The 12,975-nt window shown below is 43.0% G+C and overlaps 1 protein-coding gene across 2 annotated transcripts in view; it reads right to left on the minus strand.

Moving 5' to 3' along the window:
• The window catches only part of KHDRBS3 (KH RNA binding domain containing, signal transduction associated 3), a 159,060-nt gene that overhangs the window by 49,812 nt on the left and 96,273 nt on the right, over nucleotides 1-12,975 (minus strand). For both annotated transcript variants that reach the window (XM_040262080.1, XM_040262082.1), the window contains exon 6: nucleotides 2,602-2,797. In XM_040262080.1, the coding sequence (XP_040118014.1) occupies nucleotides 2,602-2,797 (196 nt within the window). The remainder of the gene's footprint in view (nucleotides 1-2,601; nucleotides 2,798-12,975) is intronic.

The raw sequence follows: 12,975 nt of genomic DNA on the forward strand, positions 1-12,975 counted from the left end.
CATCACTGACTCGATGGGCATGAGTCTGAGCAAGCTCTGGAAGACAGTGAAGGACAGGGAAGGCTGGTGTGCTACAGTCCGTGGGGTCGCAAAGAGTGACTCAGTCAAGACTGAGTGACTAAATTGAACTGAAAATACAAAGGTGTGAACGGGGTGTGTGTGTAGCTGGGGACTCTACTCTCATGGGATTTAGAGTCTAATTTATTATTATTCCATCAATGGAGTATTTTAGTATATTCTAAGGAGACCACTTTCAACTTTCCCACTTGTCACAAGAAAGAATGAACTTGGGAGGTTACAGAATCCAGCTTTTCTAAGTTGGATATTCTGTAGTATACCCACCTGATCGAAAATCCTAGAAATAAGCAAACAAACAAACAAACAAAAACAATACTTTTCCCCTTTCCATGCTGCAAAGCTAAGCAGCCAGTGTGAGTAACCTTTAGAATCTCAAAAGGTTAAGACCAATGGCCAACTATATTCAGGACCGCCAATGTGGCCGTCTGCTCTCTGAAGGCCACGCTGTGGTCAGGCTGCATGAGGAAGGCCCTGGGTGGGAAATGCAGCCTCGGGAATTACACTGAGTGTCTGGGGAGAGCCAGGCATGAGTGTGGGCTCACCCGATGAAGGCTCCATCCTCCTTCAGAGCCTCCACCCTCATCCGCTCCTGAAAGGACATGCGGGTTCCTCTGGGGAAGCCACTATCCTCTCCCTGTTGCAGTGGATGGGAATAGGGGTTATTAAGAGGATATCTTGCAAATCAATTGTTTTAGTGCTTTTCCCATTATTTATTAATAAATGGCAGAGTTAAGCTTAGAAAACCAAGTGCCTTGAATTTCTCTTCCTTTTGCTCCCCTAAACTTTAATCTTTCAAGAAATTTCCACTTGTATTCATCTAATTTCATTCAAGACCCACTGGAGTAAACACTGAGACATAGAACACATGCATCTGGTTCACACTACAGGAATTCGATCCATCTCGTTGAGTAGAAAGATGAATTAATGTATGGAAAGAAGGCACTAGGTCTTTCTGAAACAGGCAGATTGTAAAGCCAACAAAGCTAAGTCCTTTCCCGACTCATCCCATGTTTATGGCACAGGAGGGCCAGGATCCATACACTGGCCTGATGATGATGAAGACGCCATCCAGCACGTCTACAGCAGGCAAGCCTATGAGAATTCCAGGGAAGCTGAGGTGGAAAAGAGAAGACACCAGGCTACCTCAAAGGAATTTCACATTTGCTTCCTTTCACAACAGTCTCTGCCACCCTCACAAAACTCAACCCTTGTGGATGAGTCTGAGGCCCAACTGCCAGTTTGGTAAGAAGACTAGTAAACAGGACCACGTCCAACTGTAAGGAACACAGAGACAAGACACAGACCTGTCCTTCCCCAGCTGAATAGCCAAGTGGTGAAACTGTCCATATGGGATTTATGTGTAAAACATACTTCACTGAGCTCCCAGTGTGCCCTCTCTGCTGAGTGTGAGGGGGCACAGCTCTCGTCCCTGACCCCCAGCACCCAGTCCAGCCAGGAGGCTATGGGGACACCTAGCAGGTAGGCTCCAGTAACAGCTGACCCGAGTCTGCAAGGTCAGACAGGAAACGCTCCTAGGATGGAGAGGAGCTTTTGAGGCAGAGACCGCTGCATGAGCAGAGCTCTGAAAGCCTAAGAGGACTCAGCACACTTAAGGAACTACCAGAAGTTCAGGATGACCAGGACAAGGGCTCAGGTCTTTCCAGTGGCTGCAGACGACACAGAAGAAGTTGTCTGTGGCCCAGGGATTACGTCAGACTTCCAGAAACTGTGCAAAGAGGTGCTGAGCTCCAAGCAGGAGAAGTCCATTAAGGGAAATGTGAAAACCTAGTGCTTTGGGCACTGCAGGACTGGCACTGCTTCCCTTTCTTTGACAACAGTTGATATACTCTTCCTTTAATATTAATACTTTAATGACTAATATGACATATCTATCCAGTACTTATTTTCCTCCTTTATGTTAAAATAGAAAGTCATAGAAAGAATCCCAGGGGTTCTGCATTCTTGTTAAAGAATCCACTGCTCCCACCCCCTGCTGCCCATTTTCCATGGATGTATTTTCTTTCTCTTATGTTAAGTAAGTCTGTGGACCGTATCAAAGAATTACTGAATGATAAATGGAAAAACTGATTTGCATTAATTAAAAAAGCTAGGAACTTTTATTTTCTTCACTGAAAAAGAATTTCCACTAGGAATCCATATTCAGTAGCAGAGTCTAAGAGGAAACACTTAAGGGTAAAAACAGCTCGTTATAGGCAGGCAATTCTTTTTAAATGACTGATTCACTCAGAGGCAACCTGTAGTGGATGACCACTATGCCACATGCCTGTGGGACGGCCTGACAGCACATCTCCTTGGTCCTAATCTTGAGCCTCCCCACCACCAAAATTCACCTTCATAGTTATTTGACAAAGGAGGTTATTTCTTTCACATTTTCTGTGTCTCTGATACCAAGTACTTATTTAGTATTCAGTAAATGCTAAAGAGCTCAGTTTAAGCAGGGTGGGGGCTACTGGTCACCACGCCTGGTACTGCATCACAGACCATCAGAGCACCTTCACTTACATAGTCTCCATAGGTTTCCTGCGTCGGGGGCGGCGGTGGAGGTCTGTACCCAGTTGGGGGCACTCCTCGTGCTCTGGGAGTGAGCAGTCCTCTTCCGCGACTCACTGGCCCTCGGGTGGAGAGGACACCCCTGGAAGCCGGCGTCCCCCGTGGTACCCCAACTCCCACTGGCCGGGCTGAGACTCCTCCCCTGCCCCTGCAAGCAAGAGGGTCACATTAGCAATTTGCATGGTGTTCTCCAGCATTCCAGTGTTCACATGTACTAATACCTCATGAAAATCAATGTTCCGTAAATCTGTAAAAAGAAATAAGGATACTATATGCAAAGAAAAAACGAAGCAAGTCAGGAACAGATTATCTACCTAAAGAAAGGAACTTCAATCATTCAGGCACCTAGTCCAGTGAAAATAAACATGGTAACATCAAAGAAGCCCCAGCATCAGTTTCTGTTTGGGACCCAGAACAGGAAGCTGACATCTGGGGAGGCTGCATCCCCTGGGACCATCACACCCCACCAGAGTCTCAGCCAGTCCTCACTCCAACACTGCGACCCGGGCCTTACTGGCTCGTCTGTGGACAAGAAAACAGAGCCCCACAGGGATCTTAAGGCTGTCTGAGAACACACAGACAGCAAACCCAGGACCAAAATACACACCAGATTCCATGAGAGAGGGAATAAAATGGACTTTCTCAAATAACATATCTACTAGATAGGATGGAAAGCATAGTTCTTAAGTGAAATAAACATATATTTTCTGTAGTAGAATGCAACATATTCATGTATTTCTAACATAAAATATGAGACTTCAAGTCAAGAGAAGAAGGAAGGAGGCAGCTAAAACCTGAGCAAGTGTGCAAGTCCTATGAAGAAATGAAGACAGATATTTGACTCCACTGGAAAATAACCAGTCAGGCCTACCTCCTGTGGACAACGTCCTGCAAACAAAGAGAACCGAGCAGCTGATATGGCTGCCTGTACGCCAGTTCTCTCCTTCTTCTTTAGTTTGATTGGGATAGTAAATACACAGCTGAAAATGCAAATTCCACAAACAACAGAGAAAATTAATGAAATCAAAAGCCGGCTCTTTGAAAAGATCAATAAAATGAATAAACCTCTAGACAGGCTAAACAAGGAAAAACAACAATATCAGAAATGAAAGAGAGGGTCACACTACTGACCTCAAGGACATGAAAGATAAAAATAGGAAGATTATGAACAACTCTAGGCCCACATATTTGTTAACTTAGATGAACTGGACTAATTCCTCTAAATACACAAATGACCAAATCTCACAAGAAGAGAATTAAATAATCTTATGTTTATTAAAGAAATTTAATTGATAATAATCTTTCAAAAAAGAAAGCATCAGATCCAGAGGATTCACTGGCGAAACCTATCAAACATTGAGAAGAAATTATATCAGTCTTCCACATTCTCTACCAGTAAGTAAAATCAGAGGGAACTTCTCCCAACACATTCCCTGTGGCTGGTCTTTGGAAATGCCTCCTGAAAATTACTTCTGCATTACAGGCTGGGCCTGGCCTGAGCCACCAGGGATGACAGAAGTGACCAGCCCCAACTTGGCCTTGAGCTCTCATGGGGACCTATCACAGGAGGTGTCTCCCAAGACTTTTTTTTCTAAGTCCACCTGTGGGAGTCATGACTGGCCAAGGTGCTGGGAGACAGAGAGGCTGAGAGGGGTGACAGGGCTGGGCTAGGTGGTCTCTGACCTCCCTAGGAAGAGATATGTGGTCCAAGGAGAAACAAAAGACATTATATATATTATAAAATGGAAAAAAAAAACTTATAAATTGGTATCTCCCATGAACAAAGATGCAAAAATCCTCAAAAATAAAGTAAGATTTATTCCAAGTATGCAAGCCTGCTTCAACTGGTAGCCCAGCTGGTAAAGAAACTGCCTGCAATGCAGGAGACCTGGGTTCAATCCATGGGTTGCGAAGATCCCCTGGAAAAGGGAATGGCTACCCACTTCAGTATTCTGGCCTGGAGAATTCCATGGACTGTATAGTCCATGGGTTCTCAAAAAGCTGGACACAACTGAGATACTTTCATCAAAGGTTGCTTCAACATTAAGGAGAATCAATGTGATCCATCCATCACACCAAGAAGGCTTAAGAAGAAAAATCTTAAGATCATATAAAGCAGAAGCAGCATTCAATGAAATACAAGGTCATTCATGATCAAAAAAAATCTTACCAAATGGAGATACATTCACTCAGGTTAAAAAAGAACATCTACAAAAAACCTATAACTAATGACACATCAAATGGTGAGAGACTGAATGCTTCCCCTTAAGATTAGGAAGAAGGCATGGATGTCCAGCCTTACCATTCCTATTGTACTAGAAGTCCTACCTAACTCAATGAGGCACAAAAAGGAATTAAAACTTTCAAGATTGTGGAGGAAGAAACAAAACTTTGTTTTCAGGTGACATCATTTTCCTGTAAAAATTTCCAAAGAACCAACCAGATCAAGATTTAAAAAAAGCAACCATACAAGCAAACAGTAAACCAGAACTAACAAGCACATGAAACAGGTCTTGGATACAAAGTTCGTAAGTCAACTGCTTTCCTGTAAACTGCAACGAATAACTGAAATTTGCTAAGTGGCTAACATTGATAGCCCATGCAAATAGTATGTTTCCATGATATGATATAATAAAAATAGCTATTTACCCTGTGGTTTTTGTTCCCCAAACTAATAAGCCTGAGCTAATCTGAAAAATATTAGACAAATCCCAAACAAGGAACATTTTACAAAGAACCTGATTTGTATGCCTCAAAACTGTCAAAATCATTAAAAAAAAAAAAAAGCAAAATATATGACTTTCACCTTTAGGGAACTTGTGTTACCCATTTTTCAAGCATTGTAAGTTTTATATATATATATACATATATATATATATACACACACACACACATATATATATATATATTTAAATACTAGGCCATAAAAATTGGTGCAGTAAAATTGGTGGTCAAGAATGAGGACGCTGGATTCAGATCTGAATGCGATTCCTGACTGTGGTTATTTAACTCTGCCCTCCAGTTAACATTCAAGGGTCTGAACTTCCCAGGACAGTTTCCTCAACTGTGAGAACTCTTTTCTTGGTGTTATGGGGAAGGAAAAATGGCACAGGTCACACACAGTATTTAGCACATTTCCTATTGAAAATAACTTAAACAAATTTCAATGTTTCTGAACTGTATTGACAGACATCATATCTTTAGTCTTACTCATCTTTTTATCTCCATTATATATCTAAAAAAATCTTCAATGTAATTAGAGAATAGTTTCTACTTCTGGTACATCTGACTCATCTGTGTTATGTCAGTCATTCCTTGTATAAGCAAACTAATTAAGGCTCCTGCTTCTTTATCTCATATCCCATTCCTGTCATCCAAGGCACTATATCAATCACAAAATATTCAATATTTTTGACTGTATAAATCCAAGTCTTTTAAATTGAAAACATAAATTTATATTTAAGAACCTCATAATTTCTTCCCATCAGCATTGACACTATCAGGTTATGTGCCCACTGGGTATAGGAATCACACTAAAGAACCCGTTACAGAGTTTCAGACGAGTCATTTGATGCATGTAGCTCGGGACACTTATCTACAAAAGACACTCTGAAGATTCATCTCTAAGAGTCTGAAACCCCACAGGAAGGGTGTGAAGCAGAACAGCCTTAGTGCTGTATGAAGCTCTTGGCAAGGGAAGTCATGATGGAGGCACGGCCAGCATGCACATCCCGCTGAACCGCCGTGCACGCTCACCCAACGCTGCAGATCAAGCTCAGGGCAGAGCTAATTGGCAGGACTGACAACATGGGGTGAGTGCAGAAAATGTGTCTGTGAGATGAGATTTAAAATGATAATCAATGGGAACTCGTTTATTTTTTACTTGAAAAGTTGCTTCAAACAGATAGGACTGGGTGCTGCACTGCTCAGAACAGGGATAATGGAAAAGCAGAAACCTAACCCATCTGAATACACGGTTTCATAAGCTGGCAAACGTGTGTGACTGTAATGCTTCTGTGTGTTTGCATTTTTCAGCACAGTGATCTTGATTTCTGGTTTTGCAGGTCAGATATGAAAATAATCAAAACAAGTTTTTTCCATGGGAACCGTGCTTTGAATGAATACAAAAAGTTATTGATCCATTAGGAACTAATTATTTAGTTTATATGTTAGTATATTCAAAAGCAGAGACATTACTTTGCCGACTAAGGTCCGTCTAGTCAAGGCTATGGTTTTACCAGTGGTCATGTATGGATGTGAAAGTTGGACTGTGAAGAAGGCTGAGCGCTGAAGAACTGATGCTTTTGAACTGTGGTGTTGGAGAAGACTCTTGAGAGGCCCTTGGACTGCAAGGAGATCCAACCAGTCCATTCTGAAGGAGATCAACCCTGGGATTTCTTCAGAAGGAATGATGCTAAAGCTGAAACTCCAGTACTTTGGCCACGTCATGCGAAGAGTTGACTCATTGGAAAGACTTTGATGTTGGGAGGGATTGGGGGCAGGAGAAGAAGGGGATGACAGAGGATGAGATGGCTGAATGGCATCACTGACTCGATGGACGCGAGTCTGAGTAAACTCCGGGAGTTGGTGATAGACAGGGAGGCCTGGTGTGCTGTGATTCATGGGGTCGCAAAGAGTTGGACACAACTGAGCGACTGAACTGAACTGAACTGAAGAGGTTTTAGGATATGATGAAAAAGCCCATGCTTTGGGTTCCAACACACTCGGCCTCAATACTCAGATCTAGTCCTGTCATCACTGGGTTGCTGAGCCTGGGTTTCCCATCCACTGATCCAGTAAATAAGATCCAGCTCTCGTGGAATAGTTGTGAGGATTACAACTATATCAAGTGCCCAAGCAAAAACAGGCTCTCAGTAAGTGGCGATCACTATGTGGACTCTGTCCTTAATGCTGTCCTTCTGGCTGCTGACCAAAGAGTGAGAAGAGAGAGATGGCAGAAGGTACAGCTTGCACTAGGTCTCATCTTACACGTTCGGCAGCAGCATGTTTATGTACCTTCTATACATTTAGCAGCAGTAATGCAGTGTGGTAGAATAAGGGTATAAACGTGTATCACGGTGTTTGGCTTTTATCTATATATTTTATGAGAAGCAAAAGTACAGAACAAAACAATGAATTTGGTGAATTAGCTCAAGTCAGCTCCAGCATTATTAGCTGGATGAGGCCTGAGCCTCAGGAAGAAAAGGGCCTACAGCTGACCATAGCAGGGGCCTGTGGATACAGTCAAGGTCTAGCCAGTGTCACAGTAAGAAAAGCCCTCCCTGAGATCCATCCGGGGATCAGCCTTGATACAGTAATGACCTGAGTGGTGCTTTACTTTCCCACAGAATCCCTGACACGTGTGACAGCTTTTCTTCATCTCTGATGGGGTGTGCTTCTAAGAGTCAAGTATAATCATTGAGATTTTTTTTTCTTGCCAGAGGTTGAGAAGGGAAAGAGGCCAGACAGAAGGGAAAGGTAAATGCAGCCTAAGGTCTCAATCCCTCAGACTAAACATAAGAAACCATCAGGGCGAGGGAGACTGACGTTCTCAAGAGAGGACTGGGGCAGCTCTCACCCAGAGCACCTCTGTAGATCCTGACACGTGCGGCTGGGCCCGCTTCTCCTCTCACACTTTACTTCAGCACCCAGAGCACCCGGGCCTGGTCTCAGGACAGCGTCGACATCAGGAGGTCTAGGCTGGCACTGAGACTGTATGTCCAGCAAGCTCTCAAGTGCTGTTGTGTGTGGCTTGGACCCAGAGGTTACAGACCTGTTATGAAACCTGCCGGCTATCTCTCTTCTTTCCGCTGTGATTCATCTGATAGGGACAGAGTGAAGGGACAAAACAAGGGATTAAACAGTTAATTCCACTAGGTGATTCTAAGTATCCATAGAAAAAATATGGGAGACTCCTGTAAGTTAACGATTTCCCAAGAAAGTAGGTTTGCTTAACCACAAAACCAAGCAGGCTTGCTGAGCAACAAAACCATGCAACAAAAACATGAGACATGTCCTCAAATTATGAAACAATGGTGGCATGAGCCCCACATCCTGCCCGTGAGCTCAGTAAGTTAGTGATCCTTAAGACATGCTTTCTGCACACACAAACAATAATCTGTGGACCCAGCTTGACCATATAGGGACAAGAAAACTCTCCTGCTCAACTGATGATGGAGGAGAAACTGTAAGAAGTATCTGTGCTACAGGACTTCAGTTTTTAGTGAGGGGTCATTCTGAGTAATCAGAAAAGAAATTATGCCATAGTCTAAGCTTCAATGGATGCAGTCTCAAAAACGACAGAATGATCTCTGTTGGTCTCCAAGGCAAACCATTCAATATCACAGTTATCCAAGTCTATGCCCCAACCAGTAACGCTGAAGAAACTGAAGTTGAATGGTTTTATGAAGACCTACAAGACCTTTTATAACTAACACCCCAAAAAGATGTCCTTTTCATTATAGGGGACTGGAATGCAAAAGTAGGAAGTCAAGAAACACCTGGAGTAACAGGCAAATTTGGCCTTGGAATGCAAAATGAAGCAGGGCAAAGACTAATAGAGTTTTGCCAAGAAAATGCACTGCTCATAGCAAACACCCTCTTCTAACAACACAAGAGAAGACTCTACACATGGACATCACCAGATGGTCAACACCGAAATCAGACTGATTATATTCTCTGCAGCCAAAGATGGAGAAGCTCTATACAGTCAACAAAAACAAGACCAGGAGCTGACTGTGGCTCAGATCATGAACTCATTACCAAATTCAGACTCAAATTGAAGAAAATAGGGAAAACCACTAGACCATTCAGGTATGACCTAAATCAAATCCCTTATAATTATACAGTGGAAGTGAGAAATAGATTTAAGGGCCTAGATCTGATAGATAGAGTGCCTGATGACCTATGGAATGAGGTTCATGACATTGTACAGGAGACAGGGATCAAGACCATCCCCATGGAAAAGAAATGCAAAAAAGCAAAATGGCTGTCTGGGGAGGGCTTACAAATAGCTGTGAAAAGAAGAGAGGCAAAAAGCAAAGGAGAAAAGGAAAGATATAAGCATCTGAATGCAGAGTTCCAAAGAATAGCAAGAAGAGATAAGAAAGCCTTCTTCAGCTATCAATGCAAATAAATAGAGGAAAACAACAGAATTGGAAAGACTAGATATCTCTTTAAGAAAATTAGAGATACCAAGGGAACATTTCATGCAAAGATGGGCTCGATAAAGGACAGAAATGGTATGGACCTAACAGAGGCAGAAGATATAAAGAAGAGATGGCAAGAATATATGGAAGAACTGCACAAAAAAGATCTTCACGACCCAAATAATCATGATGATGTGATCACTAATCTAGAGCCAGACATCTTAGAATGTGAAGTCAAGCGGGCCTTAGAAAGTATCACTATGAACAAAGCTAGTGGAGGTGATGGAATTCCAGTTGAGCTCTTTCAAATCCTGAAAGATTGCTGTGAAAGTGCTGCACTCAATATGCCAGCAAATTTGGAAAACTCAGCAGTGGCCACAGGACTGGAAAAGGTCAGTTTTCATTCCAATTCCAAAGAAAGGCAATGCAAAAGAATGCTCAAACTACCGCACAATTGCACTCATCTCACATGCTAGTAAAGTAATGCTCAAAATTCTCCAAGCCAGACTTCAGCAGTGCGTGAACTGTGAACTCCCTGATGTTCAAGCTGGTTTTAGAAAAGGCAGAGGAACCAGAGATCAAATTGCCAACATCCGCTGGATCATGGAAAAAGCAAGAAAGTTCCAGAAAAATATCTATTTCTGCTTTATTGACTATGCCAAAGCCTTTGACTGTGTGGATCACAATAAACTGGAGAAAATTCTGAAAGAGATGGGAGTACCAGACCACCTAACCTGCCTCTTGAGAAATCTGTATGCAGGTCAGGAAGCAACAGGTAGAACTGGACATGGAACAACAGACTGGTTCCAAATAGCAAAAGGAGTACGTCAAGGCTGTATATTGTCACCCTGCTTATTTAACTTCTATGCAGAGAACATCATGAGAAACGCTGGACTGGAAGAAACACAAGCTGGAATCAAGATTGCCGGGAGAAATATCAATAACCTCAGATATGCAAATGACACCACCCTTATGGCAGAAAGTGAAGAGGAACTAAAAAGCCTCTTGATGAAAGTGATAGAGGAGAGTGAAAAAGTTGGCTTAAAGCTCAACATTCAGAAAATGAAGATCATGGCATCTGGTCCCATCACTTCATGGGAAATAGATGGGGAAACAGTGGAAACAGTGTCAGACTTTATTTTGGGGGGCTCCAAAATCACTGCAGATGGTGACTGCAGCCATGAAATTAAAAGACGCTTACTCCTTGGAAGAAAAGTTATGACCAACCTAGACAGCATATTCAAAAGCAGAGACATTACTTTGCTGACTAAGGTCCATCTAGTCAAGGCTATGGTTTTTCCTGTGGTCATGTATGGATGTGAGAGTTGGACTGTGAAGAAGGCTGACTGCCGAAGAATTGATGGTTTTGAACTGTGGTGATGGAGAAGACTCTTGAGAGTCCCTTGGACTGCAAGGAGATCCAACCAGTCCATTCTGAAGGAGATCAGCCCTGGGATTTCTTTGGAAGGAATGATGCTAAAGCTGAAGCTCCAGTACTTTGGCCACCTCATGCGAAGAGTTGACTCATTGGAAAAGACTCTGATGCTGGGAGGGATTGGGGGCAGGAGAAGAAGGGGACGACAGAGGATGAGAAGGCTGGATGGCATCACGGACTCGATGGACGTGAGTCTGAGTGAACTCCGGGAGGCCTGGCATGCTGCGATTCATGGGGTCGCAAAGAGTTGGACACGACTGAGCGACTGAACTGAACTGAAGGTTCAATGGGACAGTTAAAAAAAATTAAGTAGGATTTGGATTACTGTGTGCTCAATGTTCTGTCCCCATTTCACTGATGAAGAAACTAGGCTTAGTGAGGGAAGTCCCCTGAGACCACCCACACAGACGTGCCTGGGTGACTCTGATTCTCCTGTAGCCACGCTCCAATTCCAGGCATATCGCATCAGTCTCCCTGTGTTCAAGCCCTGGCCCCTCTGTGCAGGATGACTTCCCTCTCCTGAGTATGTCGGGGCTCATGCTCCCCATTTTCATTTCAATTTCACTCCACTCTTCCTCATACCTCTCGTCCTCTTTTCAGCCAGTCTGCCACACTACTCGCTCCTCTGACTTTCCTCTTACGCTCCTTGAACGGCCGGACAATGACTCAGTCACCATCTGTGTAACTTCACTTCCTGTCACAGAAAGAGCTCAGGAAACGTGTGACATTAAATGACCTAATACCAGAAACTGACTTCACATTCAAAGAGGAAAAAAGCTGATTAAACTTTTGAAGAGCCAGGGTGCTCTGGTGCTGTGACCAGGAGAACCGTGCTCCGTTCCAGGCTGGCATTTACAAGACAAGTTCTAGTTGCACGTTTTCTCATTGTTTGCCATGTTATTCGCCTCAGTTAGTGTCATCCCCAAACCTAGTAAGGCGATTTGAAAAGAAACCACAGGCTTTTCTTCTGTCTCTCCTTAATCAACTCTAGTATGGCTGTACTAACTCAGAGAGCACGAGGGAGGAAAGGCAGTGTGTGCTGAGGACAGAGGGATAGTTTTGGGCTTACGGCAAGCCAAGCAGAGAAGCTCATTTCCAGGGAAAGTCCTCCAGCCTCTGCCTGCAGCGAGAAGCACGTGTGTCCTGACACACGGACAGTGGACACAGTTGGAAGGAAGGGGTGAAACAGTTCTGACAGGTCAGGTGGTACAAGGTCCTCAGAAGGCAAATCCAGGAGGGAATCAAACAATTTATATACCATCCCAAATTAACGGGTTTTTTTTCCAATTGGAAACTTATAATTTAGTAGAAGAAGAAATAGATCATTTTTTCCTATTTCCAGCCTTTCCTTAATAATAAAAAAGGACTTTTTAATATAGATTGGTAGATTAATGTAAATCATATCATATGCTGGTGAAATATTTATGGCCCATATATTAACTATTCAGTTTTCCTGATAACATTTCTCATAACTTCACCTACTGTGGAGAAAAATATATCATTTTCTGTCATTAAAACAATCTTCAGCATCTATGATATTATTCATAATCCATTTTAAAAGGAGAATAGGTACCACGTGAAGGTTAGTGTTGATGCAAAAATGAGGGTGACCACGTCCTTTCTGATTCCACGGTTGAGAAGTTACGTGGTGCCCACTAGTCAACGCGACTGTGGCTAGAATTTACCAGCTACTGAGGTGCTAGCCGTATTAAAACACAATATCATTAATATCAGTGGGGCATG

The sequence above is a fragment of the Oryx dammah genome, unplaced genomic scaffold (assembly GCF_014754425.2).
Source record: "Oryx dammah isolate SB20612 unplaced genomic scaffold, SCBI_Odam_1.1 HiC_scaffold_19, whole genome shotgun sequence".
Taxonomy (NCBI): Eukaryota; Metazoa; Chordata; class Mammalia; order Artiodactyla; family Bovidae; genus Oryx; species Oryx dammah.